Source organism: Ceratosolen solmsi, unplaced genomic scaffold (genome assembly GCF_000503995.2).
Source record: "Ceratosolen solmsi marchali unplaced genomic scaffold, CerSol_1.0 scaffold13, whole genome shotgun sequence".
In the NCBI taxonomy this organism is placed as follows: Eukaryota; Metazoa; Arthropoda; class Insecta; order Hymenoptera; family Agaonidae; genus Ceratosolen; species Ceratosolen solmsi.
The window spans coordinates 2,161,117-2,180,141 of NW_011948418.1; the positions used below are offsets into that span (position 1 = coordinate 2,161,117).

A 19,025-nucleotide genomic window follows, 5' to 3' on the forward strand; every position below is an offset into this window, starting at 1 on the left:
TCTTCAAATATCTGTGCGTTGATTAAAATACAAACGAAAGGCTCGTGTTACCTTCAAATTTATTAAGGCGCAATAATTCATGATTTCCTAGTATGGCTTTTCTATTTCACTTTTAACAGACACGGAGAATAATTTAAGAACTCGGATTGATTGATTTTCACTATCTTATTTATATTAATACATATCAATTATGTAAAGCCTATGCTTTAAATATTTTATGCAAAGTTAATTGGTAAATTTATATTAAAATTAGTCTTGAAATACTATTATTTTTGTTTTTCTTTCATCAAAAGGTATTAACGTCTTTTATAAATTATAAAAAATTGAACTTTTTCAATCAATTCCTGAATTATGGATTGATTGAATCGATAAGAATTTCAAAATAAAATATATATTTTAATAAATTCTTCCCTTTATCTCTTGTACATCAATGTTATTGTCTTTATTAAGAGCGCAACAGCTTCTTTGTTGTATAATTACATTATGTTATCGACCTTAGGACTTATTTTCAGACAATATACAATACAGCATAATAGTTATAAGATATAATATACATTAATAAAATAGATAAATCTATAATAAATACAAATTTTATTTCTTATTCAAAATTCTGATAAAAAAATTTAATTATAATGATCTTTGTAGATTCTAAGAATGCGAAGATAAATGGTTAATGATAGCTAATGTGCGATTGCTAAAAATTCGATATTCAAAGCAAAAATCGAGTACTATAATAGTCATACCTTTTGACTCTAAGAAATCATTGTGAACTTATTTGATTTCCTAAATAATATTCGTTAGTAAGAAATGGGGGAAATTTATCATTGGAGAAAATGATAATTATCCGTAGTTAAGCATTTAATTTTACAGGTAGAGAAAGAAAGACTTTTCTACGTATTATTTTTCATAAGCAACGATCTATCAATTATTTTAATATATTTAACAATTATCTTTAAAACAAAAAATATTTTACTTTCGAGAGAAAGTATATCGATATTTGTTAATATGCTACAGCACGATCTTTCTGCACTAATGTTTATCGAACAAAACTTTCAATTTAATATGCACTTGTAGAACCGTTAATTAATACAATTTATTATTTATTCTGTATAATATATTTTTCCATTGAGAATTACTATTTTCTTCCCTGCATGCCCGACCACTATTTGCATTTTTAGAACGACATCAATATCGATTCATATGTAAACATTAGATATCGTGCCAGAATACATATACGTTACATAAGTAACGTCTTGTTTTTTTTTTTTGTTTTTTTTTTTATTATTATTATTATTATTATTAATCGAAAGTGCTACTGATAATAACGGCGAAATTAGAAATGCGCGTATCAATTACTAAAAATAAATATTTATGATGTTCTTATTCGATACAATTCAACGTAAGGAAAATAAACAAAAGGAACGCCCAAGCTTAAACGAATAAAAAACAGTTCTTATAAATAAATCAGAACAGACTAGGATACGACATTTATAATAATTTGAATTAAAATCCTAATTTAAACTCGTTACTTCAAAGCATTACGCAATTCTCGGCATAATGGAAAAAAATAGAGTTAATGATGCGTAGACCGAGTGTGGGCGTACGTGCCCGTCGTCCCCAAGTACATGATCGACATCGCTAATTAGAAAAAGATGAAAATGAAATTCCGTGCGCGCGCCATACACGCTTACATACATACCTTGTGATAGCGTGGCCAGAAGAATTAAGTTTCGACGAGAAAAATAGAAAAGAAAAAATGAAAAACTGAGAGGGGAGACACTTTCCGGTGCCTTGTTGTGTGATCTCCGTGATTAAACTGTAATTTTATTGTTGGTAGATGGGAAGTAATTATTCTTTTGAAATAATGACGTATATATAATGCATAAATTAGCATAGAATATTTTTATAAAATGTGTGAAAAGAAAAAAGAAATTGACGTTTGAATTGGCATTATCGAAATGCTGACTGGGCATTCCTTGCTATCACGTCATATTATTTCATCATTTCCAATCAACATTAATTGATAAATCAACCTAATTCTGGAGTAATATTATTATAATATATATATATATATATATATATATATATATAATATATATATATATATATATATTGAGCAAAGAATTAGGTTTAGGTTGCATTGAATAATGTATTTAATAGATTAAAAGTAACTTTAATAAATAGTATAATAACCAAATTGCTTGATAATTTTTCAATTCTTGAAAATATTCTTATGTCCCACAATAGAAGGTATGTGCGAGTGTTTCTGCTGGATTTCAATTAAATTTCACTCCTTAAAGCTGTGGAATTTGATGAAAAGTTTCTTGACGATAAGAACTACAAACTATTCTATTTTTACTGCAATTTCTTTCTAATCTGGATAAGAAATTTAAACCTCTTTGTGAACGGAATGGCCGATTAAAAAATCAAGGAAACCCGTATTTTTCTCATACAAACAATTATATGTACTTTACTTTATTGTAATAGAAATTTATTTAATATTAACCTTATAAAAGCATTTAAAAACTATTCATTGAAAGGACGTGCAATATTTTTCTACGAAAAGCGTAGAACAATTTTGATACGAGACAATCTTAATATTAATTATATGTTATTATGCGGTATGAATAGTAATACATAAAAAAATAAAAGTTGTTTCAAATAGCAAAATATTTTATTTATTTTCTGTACTGAAATATTAATTTGCTTATAGATCGATTAAAAATGTGAATCACGCATTTTCACATTTATATGCTTAAGGCGAACAATAATAATACTAAGTATCGGATTATATTTCTATTTCTATTAAATGAAATATATTATTAATGGTTATCCTTATAATGCAACAGCATTTATCCTATTTCGTCTTTATTTATTAGCTTTGATTTAATATTAAAAAAAAAAAAAAAAAAAAAAAAAAAAAAAAGATTCTCACCAGCAAATAACTAATTATATTTAACGCTCTTAATAATTTAATTTATAATTAGAAATTAGTTATAAAGATAGCGAGTGTAATTTCATAAATAACCGCAAGCTTATCATTGGACGTAAAGAACGACATCATCTTGTGCCTTTGCAATTTGAAACTCGTTAATGCTTGTGTACCCCACTTGACCAAATACAGCTACATTCCAAAAGCAATAAATTAACTGATATTTCAAAACTATTCGGTGTTATTACCATTTATCAAATATTTTTTGATACAATGCATGTTGTAATGTATCATAGAGACTAGAGACTTCTGCATAAAGTCAATTTTGATAAAGATATAAGAATATTCTTAAGAAAACCAAAGCTATTTATTATAATTGTAGAATTTAAAGTTTAAGATTTTATTGTATTTATGCGATTTATTTAAGAAAATGTTTATTTTAGTCAACTTATTTTACGAAATAAATGCTTCTGATATAATCATTAAAATACTAATGTAATTTCAAAAGGAATATGCAATCAACGTTAGTTCAATTTTTTAAATTTATATCTTACTTTCCTTTTTTTTTATTTATCTATCTTTCTTATTTCAAGATACTTATAATGTTAAAGTGGATAATAATGTGAATAAAAATGGACGATAGATACGTCGATAGGTATTTAGAAATTTATTAATTGTCATATTATAATTATGTTTAATAAGAAGGGAGAATGGCAATAATATTACAGAAAATATTTCAAGAATAAATGAGCCTGAAAAGTATTTTTTGTTTTAGACATATAATATAGCTAAAATCGCATTAAGGTTAAGAAGTATTACATAGAAAAAAATTATAATTGAGAAGAAAGAATTCAATCCATTTATTGAAAGTAGATAACATGTATAATTTGAAGATTTTCTCATAAAGATTTTTATTGTTTGATTTAGTGATTTGAGAGAGAACTTCATTTTCTTGAAGAAAGTGACGTTTGAAGTCACCTATTAGAAAGTGGTCGAATGCTTTGTGAAATTACGAGAAAAAAACGACCCTCTATTATCAAAGATTCTACAATTTTTTCACAAACGTTTCACTTCAATCATAAAGTAATCATATTCGTGTTTCTTGAGAAAAACTTTTCCAATAATTTCAATGTTTATTTTACAATTTATAATTTAAAAAAATGGAAGCCAAAAAGTAGTGAATTAATACAAAACATGAATTCGTGATAATCATATTTTCTAGAATAAATTGAATGTAAATAATGGAGTAATTATATGTAAGATTGCCGTATCGAAGAAAAAGCTTCAAGTCTTTCTTATTATATTTCTTCTGAACTTGAGAAAACAAGAGTTAAGAAACTTAATAATATAAGTATATATATATATATATATATATATATATAAATAACTTAATAATTTAATTGATATAAGGTATGATTTCATTTTATCGCATTACTATTTAAATTATAAACAAAAAGGAACGTTGTCAAATTCTTCTGAAATTTTGTCATCATGTACGCTCATAAACATATATTTACAATTTAATTAAATTAAAATAAAACTATAAATTCCACATTCATTGCGGGAATATTCTAATTATCCATATATTTCAGCCTTAGCAATAATATATCTTTACGATTCTTCTATTTTCCAAAACATCTCAATTATTAAAAGAAAGTATGCACTTAGACTTGTAAATCTATCAGAAATAAGAAGTGTTATAACGATATAATCGTAGCCACGTTTCCTAACGTCATAAGCTGCCTTTCCTTCCCAATCAAATAGAAATGATGATTTATCCAATCATTATGAATGTATAATATCTTAATTTTCTCAATGTTAACTTATAAGTAATTCAATACGTTTTTCCATTTATATTTTTGAATCTCTATATTTTTGACTATATAATAATAAATATAATAATAAATTAATTTCGCATAGTGAACAACATTTAATTTAGGTAATTCTGACTATTCTTAATTCTTCTTTGTTTTATTTTATCACGATACGTTATTTTATTTTCTCAATTGATTTGGAAGGATAGTCATTCTTAAATAAATAAAATTTTTATATAAATATTTGCCATTTTCTTATTTAGATTAACAATTATTTTTTAGAAGGACACCGGTAATTCCAACTTGTTAAAAGCCTACAAGAGTCCATTTAATTATTTTAAGTTCTTATACGATAACATGATTGTAATTATATAAAATAGTTATAAAAAATAATTTCGTCTCATTATTTTTAATATTTCATTAAGATAAAATTAAACTTTGAAACAAAAAATTTTAATTAAAAATTTAACTTGTAGTTATTATTATTATTATTATTATTATTATTATTATTATTATTATTATTTTAATACATGACCATGATCATCAAAAAAAGATTATATTCTTAATTCAATATTATTCTAAATGCGAATCAGCATAAAAGAGAGATTATTGAATAAACGAAAAATTGTTACGAATATCTCGACGTTTGTTTATTAATTACGTAAATCATTACATTTCCAATCCTAAATTAATAATTTGAAAAATAATTGTACATATATAATAAGCAACGTTTTTAACAGCCTAGAATTATAATTTATTATTTAATAATTACTCGATATTTAGATATACCGTATGGTTTGCTCTTTTACTCTCTATTTTCCAATCCCATTATATGCTCGACGTATGCACTTAAATTAATACGCATTGATTAGCATTGAATGGATTGAAAACTGTTATGAGTTTTTATAAATCTACAAGTAATTAATTATTATTAAAAATGAAAATGGTAATGGATTACGAGCTAAAAATGATTACCTACTAAGATAAGCTCGGTTCAATGAGAAATAAGAAAAATAAATTTTCTCGCTCGACTTTAGTATATACTCTTTTATTCAGACAATATATCGAAAATATACCTATATTTTTCAATTTATATAATTTAATCATACAATTTTTTGTCTATCATAGCAATGAAATGTCGCTGTTCAGTGTGGTTGTAACAATTGAAGCAATCATAATGGAAACTAATATTTCACAATATATTTGTGAATTTCGTGTCACGTTAAGCTCATGTTCCCCTATCGAACTTATCCAAATGTTTACAAGCTCATTGAATTATTACGTACTCGTCGTAACGAATAGTTTACGGAAGAGTCGATGAAACTTTCGTTATCTTAAATACAAATGCAGTAACATCGAAATCTTTCACTTTCGTTCATCTGACTCCTATTAGAAATCGGATTATAATAGGAAGCAAGCCGTGAAGGAAAGTACCGCACGACTCCAAATCGTTATTGCACGCAAATCGTTAGTACCGGTGCATGAACTAACGGACAAAAAAACAACCGATACCCCCCCCCCCTTCTCATTGGTGAGTCTACTCGCTTTATTCTTGACTAATATATACGCATGAATGCGGAGGCGATGGGGAGTGTGGAGTGGGAGAGCATGAATTTCGAGGGCATTCACACGGGTGTGTCGAGCGACTTTAATCCAACCAATCTTATGCGTTTCGTATTCATGTACAAACGCAAACTGTCGCATTGATGACGAGACTGAGGAGATAACACCTACTACACCGATTATGCATCTCATTGAGTATCTCAGTTTCCTTCGGCGCTCATCTCGCCACCTCGTTCATTCGCGATAAATTTCAAAGGCGTGACGACCACTTACACACGCGCACGGCTAACGAGACAACTCGCAAAGTTCTCAAAGTTCTCGTATGTAGGGTCGGCGAATCATTTAACAACCTGGTTTCGTTATGCCAGCTACTTCCCCGATCCTTTTACTTTATTACTTCCTCGTCTCCTCGATATGCGTGTTGCTCGCTTTTAATCTTAATTGCTGGAAATGTGGGTGTAAAGAAAGTGTTACTGCGGACTCGAGGTACGGAAATGGCGTGCCAAGAAAATTTTAATGCGTAAGTAATAATATGCGTGCGTATGGGTAAGAAGACAAAAAGGAGACTAGGTCAAGTTGACTCTTTACCGTCGAAAGTTCCGAATTTCGATGATGTTAAAAGACCTCGCGTACTATATTATTGTTTATGGTACTGCCATGAAAACTAATGCCATAATTTTTATTTACTGACAATTAATTTCAATCCTTAACAAACAATCCAAATATCTTAATATAAAATATTTAAAATAAACGATAATAACGATATAAAATAATCATATTGTTTTATTAAATGTCATCACATATCACGCTAAATTCATCAACTACTGTTTATCGGCTCTTATTCAAGAATTTATAGATATAATTTAAGATGAATGCAAATCAATTGAAATTGAAATACATTAAATTCTTTTTTAATCGTAGTCAAAGAGGATTTTTTTTATTTATTTATATAACTAATATTAATATTAATATTTTTCCAATTCAAATGTATAATGTAGCTATAACAGTAATAATGTGAATCATATCAACATTTGATATGAATTAATATAAAAATACTTATTATTGTTTATATTCGTAAAATTTTACTGTTATTGATATTATCGGGCATCGATGGCCTAAAATCTCATCATGATGACATGGATAAAAATTTTTTTTCCTTATTCATTTTACGCTCAAACTATTATTTAACCGATTTATTATAATGTAGAATGATTTCATATCGATGTTCAAACTAACTAACTTAGTCAAACTATTTTATAAGCTCAGTTTTCGTTTTAACTTACCTAAATCTATACATTATATTTTTTATTACTTCAACATTAGGCGCTGCCCATTCCTTCCCCACCCTCGTTATGTGCCCAACCCATCTTAATCCACATAGCTTTAATTGCTTTACTAAACAGTAAATCAATATTAAAATTCTTACCTCTTCAAATCATGTGATTTTCTTCATTTTCATTTTTTCTATATCTTTTAATTAAGTTTTTTTATTTTGTATTTTCACTTCAAAGGTAATAAAGTTACTTTTACATATTTTAAAAGCATTATTTACTTCGTATCTACATATAATGACGAATAGCATTGGACTTTATAAACTTTCACGTTTAACATACGAACTAATAATAATAATAAGAAAAATTTTGTAATACGTTATGATAGGGCGAAAACCGTATTCGAAAAATAGATTTAGATTAAATTTCGGTTTCTGCAAGTTTGTTCTATTCGCGCATTTTCTGTTAAAATTAAATTAATAATAATTTATAATTTCATTTATTAATAATGCCCATAAGAAGTGACATTAATAAAAACGAAAGATTTTCCTCATTTGATTTATATTTGATAATTTAGTGCTCCAGTAATGCAAAGTGGTATACTGTCGTCAATCATCTTATGCATATCTTATTCTTTTTTGAAAATAAAATATTACCAACAACTGCAAATATTCACCATAGGCTTCTCTAAGAATCCATAGAATTTCTAGAATGTATATGTTAATCTGATGAGTAATTGTATGGATTCCGTTAGAGCAGCAGAATTGTAGAAAAACGTTAAATTACATACGCAAATGTAATAGAATTTCTAAAATTATGTGCAGTGGAACCTTAATGATGGTGAAATAATTCTTTTAATATATTATTAGTCAAACAATGTGAAATTCAAGTAAAATGTAAGATTTATTTTCCGCTAGAAAGCCGTATGTACTTGATGTACTTTATCGTCGCAATTCTTATTAGTCGATCCGTTTTGTTCAATGTGATTTATTTTATTTGCACAAGTAAAATAATCCCTTGTGAAATAAAAAGTAAAAACTAAACTGCCACACTGACGAATAATAATATTCATTCGATTAAATATTTCGGCGTTCATCTATATAATAAAGTTCGATCGATTTTCAATAATCATTGGATTCGAACATTTTTAATAGAAATTTAAAATGAAAACTTTGATTTTTGTATTTTAAAGCTTTTAATTCAATGCCTTTAGTGATTTTTTAGACTTTTTTTTAGACTTCTACGCCCTTTTTACTTATATATTTTATATAAAAGCTATAATATAAAAGCTATTGAAGATAGAAGGTACTTACCTTGCATTTAGTACGATAAACTGATATAATTATTTTCAATTTTTATTAAATTTTATGGTAAAAGACATTCAGATTATCAATTTTATTAAAACAACATTAAATATTTAAAGATTTTCGATGTAATGTCGTTTGTAGATAAGAATTTTGATAATATTTACATGTTAATGAATATTATTTAACGCATATTCATAATATCCATATATCAATAAAAAAGTTTGATTCTGTATTAGGAATGTTGTGTAGATGTTAATAAATGTTTTTAAAACTACAACTCGTAAAACGATAATTACGTAAATTTTTATTTCATTTGATCCATTATGTATTTAGAATAAGTGTTTACAAAAATTTTTTGTCACATAATTTCTTGATAAATGATTATATTAACCATTATCTATGCATATGCGTGTGCATTAGTTTGGTAACATTATATGTACTTAATATACATTAAATAAAGTTAAATAAATACATTTTAAAAAGTTAAAAATGTTGAGAGCTTGATTAAAAGTAAAATATAAATTTTTTTTTTAAATGCGTATATTAATTATTAATTCGTTGAATATATTTCGTATAATATTTCAATACATAGCCACTGCATTCGTATATATTTGTGAATTAAACTAAAATGACGTACTATTTGAATTCTTCAAACATTGGGAAACTTTGATTTAAATTATTCGACTGCTTTAATTAAATGATACTTGAAATAAAATTCTTACGTATTTATTTTTATAATTAAAATTTTTTAATAATTACTTTCTAAAAATACGAAGTACTAGTAAATAACGTTAATAATTATTTATTGTCGTTGAATTTTAAGTTTCATTACCTTCTGAAGCCGCTATTGGTTAGTAATACAATTTGATTATCTGCTTATTTCAACATTTCAATTTATCTTCAAACAATTATAAATATATATATATATATATATGTATGGATATATCAGTTATATAAACTGGACTATTTTCTGCCAAATGGCTGAAAGATGTTAAAATTTTTTCCTTAAGAATATGCATTTACGACTAATTTTATTTTTTAACACGAAGCACATAGCGCACTATTTTGTACATCAGGGTAATGGAAGGAAACAAGTTGTAAATAATAATATTCAAACATATATATATATATAGATTTACGTAGTAAAAAAAAAGATAAAATACACTCCTATAAATGTTGATAATTTATTATTAATTTATGTGATAAAAGAGCCAGTAACTTAAAATGAAAAGGAACTATAGTATTTTCATGCACTTGTAATAAATCCTGTAATTAAAGATCCAATGCCGCTGTGCTTATAAATTTTCAAGAAATTCGCGAATGCCTTTACGAAATTATCTGTGGATCAGCGGATGGGGGCATTACTCTTGCCATGCTTGACTTGTATAAATCAAAGGCTTGGCAATATGCAGCCAATCATCCATAGAAAGCAGTCGACAAGCAATCGTTGCATAAATCCGCGAGCGTACCGATAAAAAAGTATTCTGGTACCAAATTCTGCCAACACAACTACATTCCACAGTGCTAAGCCCCTACATCGCCTCTGCTACCCAACTTACTGCATCCCTTTAAAATAAATACATACAATATCGAAACAACGTAAAATAACGAGAAGTTATAAATAATAATAAATAAGAGATTCGTTTGGTCATTCTGTTGGAACAGGCAGAACGTGACAAACTGGAGGAAACGCGACGGCAGCTGGAAAGGCGGCTCGAGGGTTGCGAGGCCGAGCTCAAGGACAAAGAGGAGGAGCTCTTCCTGCAACTAGAGCGCAGTCTGCGGCTCGAGGACGAGGTCGAGAGGGCACGTCAGGAGCGGGAGGTCTGCCTCGAGGCCCGTGAGCGACTCGAACGGGAGCAAACCTCGGCCCTACGGCAGCTGCAGATCCAATCGGCCCAGAACGAGATCACCCGTCGATCCTTGGAGCGGGCGCGCCAGGAAGTCGTGAGGCAGGCAACTGCGATTAGGGCTGAGCGCGATGCCCTCGAGCGCGAGGTGAGAGCAACTAGGCCCGCTTGTCCTTTCCACTCCAATTGGAGATTCCCTATTCTGATATGCCGAAATGACGAGGGTGTGTGATATTGAGTAAGTGGGTGGGTGAGAGAGACGGAGGGCCGTTTCCCTTGACCGCACCTTACATCACATCCAATGGTTTCGATTTTAAGCGGCCACGTTTTTCACTCTCTAATGCTGGCACTAAGCTGATTGGCTATGATAAATTGAACGAGATCTTGGACGTAAAAAAACCAGGAAATCATCGATCAGAAGAGTCGTAAGTACATTGGGAGGAGAAGGTTTTGGGTTAAGCCACGGCCGATAAGAAGGATAAATTGTCGGCAATTACAATACGAGCGATTGAAAGTCTTTTTCATAGCAAGTGCATTACGAAAGACAGCGGTAGAGATTTTTGCTGGCAATATTCATTCGATGCCTTCATTTACAAGGAAGAAACAACAACGGATATTGTGCGAGAAATCAATGGTAATAGGCATCAATGGTAGATAAATACGGAACATTTTGCGATGCTTCGATACTTTCATGTGTTTAAATAATATTTCGTTCGCACTTGACTAGTAACAATAAATGGAGATAAGCTTCAATTAATATTTTAAGTCGAGATAACATTAAATTCATTGCTAAGAAAATGACTAACAAATAAAATATTATACTATTCGATTAACGATAAAAGCACAATCAAATGTTGAAAATGTGAATTTTGGGCAATCAAATTTTTTCACATTTCAGTGAATAAGGGAATTGTTACGTAATTACGTAATTGTAGAAAACTTGTACAAACTTGTGCATATCAAATTGTCACATTTTTTTCTTTTTCGTAGTTCTTTCTGCATTAATATTAGTTGCAATTTTAGTTATAGTTGATTGTATACGGAAATCGGTAATGTTTAATTTACTTTAAAATAATTTTAAGGTTGGCCCAAATTCATTTACTAATAATATGAATTTATTTATTTATTTATTTAATTATCTTTATATATATATATATATATATATATATATATATATATATATTAACTAAATAAAGAATTACACGCTTTGCTTACGGTACTTTTAATAATATCCATAATTTCCATAAACGAATTTTCATTATATAATTAACGATAATTTATACTACTATTGTCATTCAAAATAAATTATATTAGTAATACGTTTTTAAATTGATCTAAATGTGAAAATAAACACAAAATTATCCATTTAATGAAAATAAAAGTTTTACTGTACTTTGCACACTCTGTTATACAAGCGAATGGATGCTTTCACATTCAATATATAATTTTTAACTAATTTTAGCATTTACAGATGATTCATGCATTTGCATGTGCTTGCAAATTAATGCCCAATATATTCTATTCTTCAAGACACAATACTTATTGTGTATGAAAAATAAATACGTTATTATTGTAAATTATAGACAAAATATAATACTTAATTATTTCTAAAGTATTCTCGTATCTATGATGAACGCATAGATATTAAGTATAAAACAATGCACTGACTTTATTTAATTATTTTAGCATTTAATAATCACAAGCAAGTTCATAATCGCAAATTGTAATATTCTGTTTTTAAGTCAAGTAATTAAATCTAAAGATAGCAAACATGTATATGTAAAACCATAAAGGGAACAGGCCAATTCTCCTCACAACTATTTTTCTTCATTAATTTAAATTACACATTAAGGTTAACTTTTACACACATCAACACTATCCATAATTCAAAAGAATGAAATAATAATAATAATAATAATAATAATAATAACAATAAATAATGAGAAAATACATTTAAAATTTATATTAAAATATTGCTATAAAATCTTTATAAAATCTTATATTAATAATTTAAGAAAGATGTATGAACATAGTTATATTATTATTTTTTTCTTTCTTTTTTTTTTTACTTCAAACGCTCACTAACATTCGTTTCAATTCACAAATCTAACAGCATCCGAACTCTAGAGCATTATTGAACAATAATATCAAGTGGGGCAAATGATTTAGTGAAAGGAACAGGCTTATCACCTGACGCAACGGTGAAAAGACAGAGTATAGTAATACATCAGGACGATTTTTTTGTGACGCGCACACCAACGCACTGTGACCCGGTCATTTCTTGTAGTCATTCGGTTCTCTTCTACATGACACGTAATTATCACGGATTTGATTTTATTCACGGGACGGTGGGTATCCCTTTCAAAATTTATTTCATTACTCAAAATTGAACGACGATATGTAGGACGCGCGCATTGACACGACAATGCAATGATAAATGTAAAACTTCTCTTTGCTCGTGACAAACATTCAAATACACTTTCGATCTGTTTTGTCAATGGTGAAAAGAAAAAAGAAGTAGAACACGCCAAAGTGGTACGGAGTCGTGGTAATTGAACCGATGGATTTAACAGCATCCTGAAGCCTGGCTAAAACGTAGCGGCACCGCTGAAACTCCAGCCTATCTCTCTCTTTTTTACATCTTCATCTTTCCTTTCTTCTCGCGAGTCTTCGTTTCCAATCGTAACACGCGATCGCGGAATTACCTGGTCTTGTTTGCGGTCACCATCCGGTCGCCGACGCGCTCAAGCGTTCGGTAGACCCATTCGAAGCATTGAAAATCATTCTACACTATTGCTGATCATTGCTCGTATTCTTCTGGAGCTCTGAATATTTTTTCTTTGTCGCTACTGTTTTTATTAGTGAGTACAAAAAAAAAAGAAAAAAAAAAGAAGAAAAAAAAGCTAAAGCTACCGTCGTCGATCTTTTTATTTGTGAGCGAATTTGAGTGAGATGGACGGCGGGGGCGGGGGGCTGATTAAAAAATTAGTGATCGTTATTGAAACATTAATTGCGCGTTGAAAATTTATAGAGTGGAATGTTTATATATTTATTGAAGAACAAATGTATATTTAAGAAGTAAAGTTTCGTTTAAATTATTTTAATTTCTTTCATGATACGATTTTTTAAAAATAATATATAAATTTTGTATATGATTTTCATGAAATGAACAGACTTTATATTTTATAAGAATATTATTTAGACAAGATTATAAATAATATAGACGATAATGATATTGATCGAATAGTATCATTATTTTACAGACATATTAATTCTATTTAAATTGAACTGCACGGTAAATTAACAAATTATTTACATTTATATATTATTATACATATTTATAAAACTTGTCATTATATGTGTAAGCAAATAATTTTTGCAAGAAGAACATACGATTTCTTTCAAATAATTTTATTGTATTTTTAAATTATTATTATATATATATATGCACAATTTGATAATTTTATCCTACTAAAATCATGCAATAATATAAAGGATTCACTATTCCATATGTATTATATTATTATACGATGTGACAATATAAATATTTAGACATTTACTATCTAGTTAAAAATTCTTTTTTTTTTCGATAAAATAATAATAGCAAACAGCTAGAAAATATCTTAATAACGTTAGTTACCAAACAACACACCAACACTATAGTACTATTTGAACATGCATTCGTATGCATAATGTATAAAGGGAGAAGGACGGCTATTTAAAAGCACAATAATCCTTATTGCGCACTGTCGATTATCCAATAAACAAAAAACGAAATAAATTACTAATTTGCGAGTCTCTTGATTGTCAGAACGAGGCGCTGAAGGAGAAGCTGCGCGTCGAGCAGGACGAACTCGGCGAGGAGCGTCGACGCAACGAGGAAGGCGTCGCTGCGCTCACCCACGAGGCGACGACCCTGAGGCACGCGGCACGACATCTACGGGCGGCAGCACTCCACGCGACCTCCTGCCGTCGCCGTCGGCGCTGCTCCGTCTGCTTATACGCGAGGCGCACCTTCCAGGACGTCGACGATTACCGCGACGAGTGAGTAACTAGGCAGCACCAGGCCCAGTCTTAGTCTCATTTTTGCCTCGCGTGCGCGCAACTAATTCCTCCTGCTTTTTTGGCCGTGAAATGCTCCGTAGATCGTGGCTTCTGTGGTGCGGCCTCGCTTTAACGCTACAATTAAGGATCTAGCACATCGGTCAAGAATTCCATGCCGCATTTGTAGACCGATTTAATTGAATTAATGCATGCGATTTCTGGAAAGTAGTTGTAACGATTAAGAAAGAAGTAAATATGTAAGGGCATATTTAATATTGGATGTCGATGGATCCTTCATTGCTTAACGAGTAATGTTATATTAAGTAATTTAAATATAAGGAATTAGGAGGAAAGAGCTGCAAACTTTGGTATTTCATTTTCACTCTTTATTCGCAAGATAATCAGCTTGAGATTTGTAGATTAATTTGATTAAGAGTTTAAAAGGTGTGATTTTGTGATTGTGCGTGCGTGTGCGCGCGTGCGTGTGGCTACGTGGACCGATTATACATAATAGCCTAATTAAATAATCATATAATTTTACATCGAAAGGCATTGTTTTGTTCATGAATGGAGCTTGCTCATCTAAATTCAATACTTGAATAAATAAATACAATAATGATAAGAGAAAAGAGACGAGATGAATGGAGAAAAACTTGCACGATAATTCGAATTAATGAAAAAATCATTCATAAGATGCAAGATGCGATTACTGTTATGGTCTTTAATGAATGCCGGATGAATATTGCATTTGCAGTGCACAGTCTGATATCATCTAAATCCAGATTCACAAATTTCCTCCGCTCCTTATTAAATATTCGATATGTAATAAGTCTTATAGCCATGTGCAAAGAGGCCAAGACTCGGCCGTTTCGAGAACAGGAAGTTGATTTTTTCTGAAACAACCAAGAGTCTGTTATAAACAGAAAAATTCTATAATATTTGAGTTACGGCTTTAAGGAGATGTTTGAAAATTCGTGAACATTTTACATGTTTAGAAAATGAAAATTTGTTTAAGTATGATCAATGAGGTATACATATGTGATTATATCGCTTTTGCTTCTCCCGTATGTCAAACGGGGGGAGGGGAAGGGGGGGGATTATTGCGTGTAACGTATGCGTGAATTTATTACTACGATTATTATGTGCAAATTTACCTTAAAATAAGAAGTTTCTGGTTATCAAAGAAATTCACATTCGCCGCGACTTAAAAAAAACATCAAATAGCTTACTTTACTTGAAATTTCTCAGATTGAAAGGTTGATTCAGATTCCAATAATGGACGTCGAGTGCTTAAATTCTCAATGTCTCACCACGTAAAAAATAACCAATTATCCACAACTAGAACGGAAAACCAAAGGAGATATATAAAGGTCATTTCATTCGCATCATTCGCGGGTAATCGTAGCATTAATAATCGTGTGCGTCGAATCGTAATAATACATAAACATCTGCTTCTTTCTCCCTCCCTCTCTCCCTCTCGCTGCACAAAAATGCACGGTAATAGCGCGCAATGAGCAAGTAAACGATAGTTTAATAAGAAACGCTAAAGTTAAATTTTGGCCTCCTTAGCGGGAAACTGTTCAAGTGCCTTCAAGCGCCGCTGCAGGATCTTCGCACCTGGCTGAGACCGGGAACGCCCGCGGCACTACCTCCACTACGCACGAGCTCGCCCCTCGAGGGCGGCACGATCAGCTACATCGACGACTCGGGCACGAGCTCCGAGGACGAGGCCTATTCCAACACGCCCGCGGCCGAGGTTTCGCTGTCCTCGACAGTATCCAGCGCACCGGCCACCGCCAGAGCCTTCTCCTCGGATTCCGGGTGAGTCCAGTAGGCTCATGAGCAGTCGCGGATAACGCAGCTCCAAATTTATTATTCGACGAAGGATGGATAGAAATGAAAAGAGAAAACCATTATACGCTCGAGAAAGTTGACTGGCCCATCACGATGGGTCACCATGTTGATCATAGTATCGTAGGCAGTTTTAGAACGATTCAATTGATAAATTGAAGAGACTAATTGATAAAATTATTCGTTTTATTAAATTTCAGCTGAAGGACATGGGTTTGTTGTTCATCGTAAGCTTTTTCATTCGCAAGTCACTCGTCACCTTCATTATTTTGCATAAAATCAGCGAGTTTCTTGATTAATGTCCCGGTATGACTAATTGACCGTCTTGAAAACTAATCGAGAACTAATTGTACAATCTTGTAATAATTTTTGATCGCGGGGTATCGTTGAAAATAAAACTGTTGATATTTAATTGGAATAAGACCTTCCATAATCCTTGATGATTTGCCTTTTGATAATGTGATAGTTTCATGATTATTTACAATAATCGTTTAAGCCTACTTAGTACGTTAAAGTGCCTCGCGTATCTTTCGTATATGCTTAGGTATATGGATAAATAGAGAATAAAGGGATGTAAATAAAAAATGAAAAGCATTGGCAGGTAGCGCCAATTTTATTGGAAAAAGTGTTTGAATGCCATAATGGTGAATGCCATAAAATGGTACTCTGAAAAAACATTGGCGCTGACTGATAAAACGCTTTGCTTGCAGATTTTCATCGGAAACTGGCGATCGACGCTCGCGCTCGTACGAGTGCGGCAACAGCAGTCGCAAGATAAGCGAGTCCTCGAGCAGCGAACCCGGGGACGCGGCTAGCGCCCAGCGTCTGGGCACCTTCACGCGCTCCAGGTGGACTTCCTCCTTCCGCAAGCTCCTCGGGCGCAAGTCCAAGGCCAAGGGCTCGCCCCACGCCCAGCATACCTCGTAAGCCGGTCTCGTGCCGTGACCGACAAGTTCGCTCGGCCGTTAATTATAAACGATATTGTCAATTAGCTTGTAAAGTTGATGTGCTGGATCATCGGCGAACACGGTAACTCGATGCCAAGGTGAGCCTGGGTCGGTCGGCATTAACGGCGATTTTTATTCGGCAATGAAATCAAAGCGAGATTACCGAGTCATTGGTGCGCAACAATGCCATGGGGAGTCAATTTAAGGTATCTTATAGAGGGAGCGTATGAGATTGTGCAAAGGGCTTTACAAGCTCTTGAGTAGATAATGGCAGAAGTGTGTGTGTGTGTGTGTGTGTGTGTGTGTGCGCGCGTGTGCGTGTGTGTGGGAGGAGGGGGGGGTATTGGGGGAGAGTCTTGGGAAGCGGCGTAGCGTCTGTTGTACGAAGAAGAAACGCTCCAGCGATTGCACCAAGTAATATTTTTTCCTGTCGGCAGATTATTGACCGAAGCTATGGATTATTTTTAAAGGAAAAAAAAGGAAGGATAATTTTCGTGAAAGAAGCATTAAGTTAAATGTGATTTAAGCATTTATATTTATTGGTAAATACCGTGCTCGGCTATTTTTAAATTTTTAAAATCGTGGCCCTTTGAGCGCGGTTGTTTCAGTTTGCAATATTTACTTCATATTTTCAATTCTGAAGTATTAGATGGAAAATTAATTGCGAGAAACTGCCGTATTACTTTATTTAGAAGTAGAACAACACCTGTATAAAAAAAAAAAAAATTAGACAATATTAATAGAGCGTTTGTATGTTTTAATAATTTTGGTATTTCGATAATAATAATTTACGAACGTTGTAAAAAATGTGATTTACTTTTCATTGAAAACTCTTATGTGCTTATGTAGAATTATTCTTTTTCAGTATTCTTATTTATAAAAATGATAAAGTTCAAATTAATGAATAGTTATTATTTAAAAATACGTTGTATAAAATACGTAACGAAATAATGGTTATTCGAAAATTATTTAGATTTAATATAAAACGGCGATATTATTGGGGTTTTTTTTCTACTTTTTTTCCCTTATATTTTTTTATCTTTTTTTTTCTTTTTTTTTTCTTTTTTTTTTCTTTTTTTTCTTTTGTATAAATTTATATGTATAAAATCTTTTCAACTGAAAAAATTCAGTTCGACATTTCACCTTGCACCAAGTTACTATGTTCGTCAGTTCGTAAATATTTTTAATTACTTTAAAATTAATTTATGATGATGTCTGATAGAAATTTGGTTTTCAGCATAAATAACATTCCTGAATAAGATACGTTCTAAGGAACAAAATAAACAAAATATCTAATGTGCGGCTAATTATAAAGGAGAGGGACTACTTTGATATGTAAATTTTTCTTTCTGATTACAATACGTTTCGGTTTTTAAACAACTGTGATAATAAAAAGAGAGATCATTGTGCCGAAGAAAATTATGCACGAAATTTACGAATGCGTCT

At 30.9% G+C, this 19,025-nt stretch overlaps 1 protein-coding gene across 1 annotated transcript in view; it reads left to right on the forward strand.

The window, feature by feature from the left end:
* Positions 1 to 17,839, forward strand: part of LOC105360341 (coiled-coil domain-containing protein 57-like) — a 46,094-nt gene extending 28,255 nt beyond the window's left edge. Inside the window, exons 2-5 of the mRNA XM_011497233.1 lie at positions 10,553 to 10,885; positions 14,549 to 14,781; positions 16,351 to 16,602; positions 17,343 to 17,839. Of these exons, the coding sequence (XP_011495535.1) occupies positions 10,553 to 10,885; positions 14,549 to 14,781; positions 16,351 to 16,602; positions 17,343 to 17,559 (1,035 nt within the window). The 3' untranslated portion in view covers positions 17,560 to 17,839. The remainder of the gene's footprint in view (positions 1 to 10,552; positions 10,886 to 14,548; positions 14,782 to 16,350; positions 16,603 to 17,342) is intronic.
* The last annotated feature ends 1,186 nt before the right edge of the window (positions 17,840 to 19,025 follow it).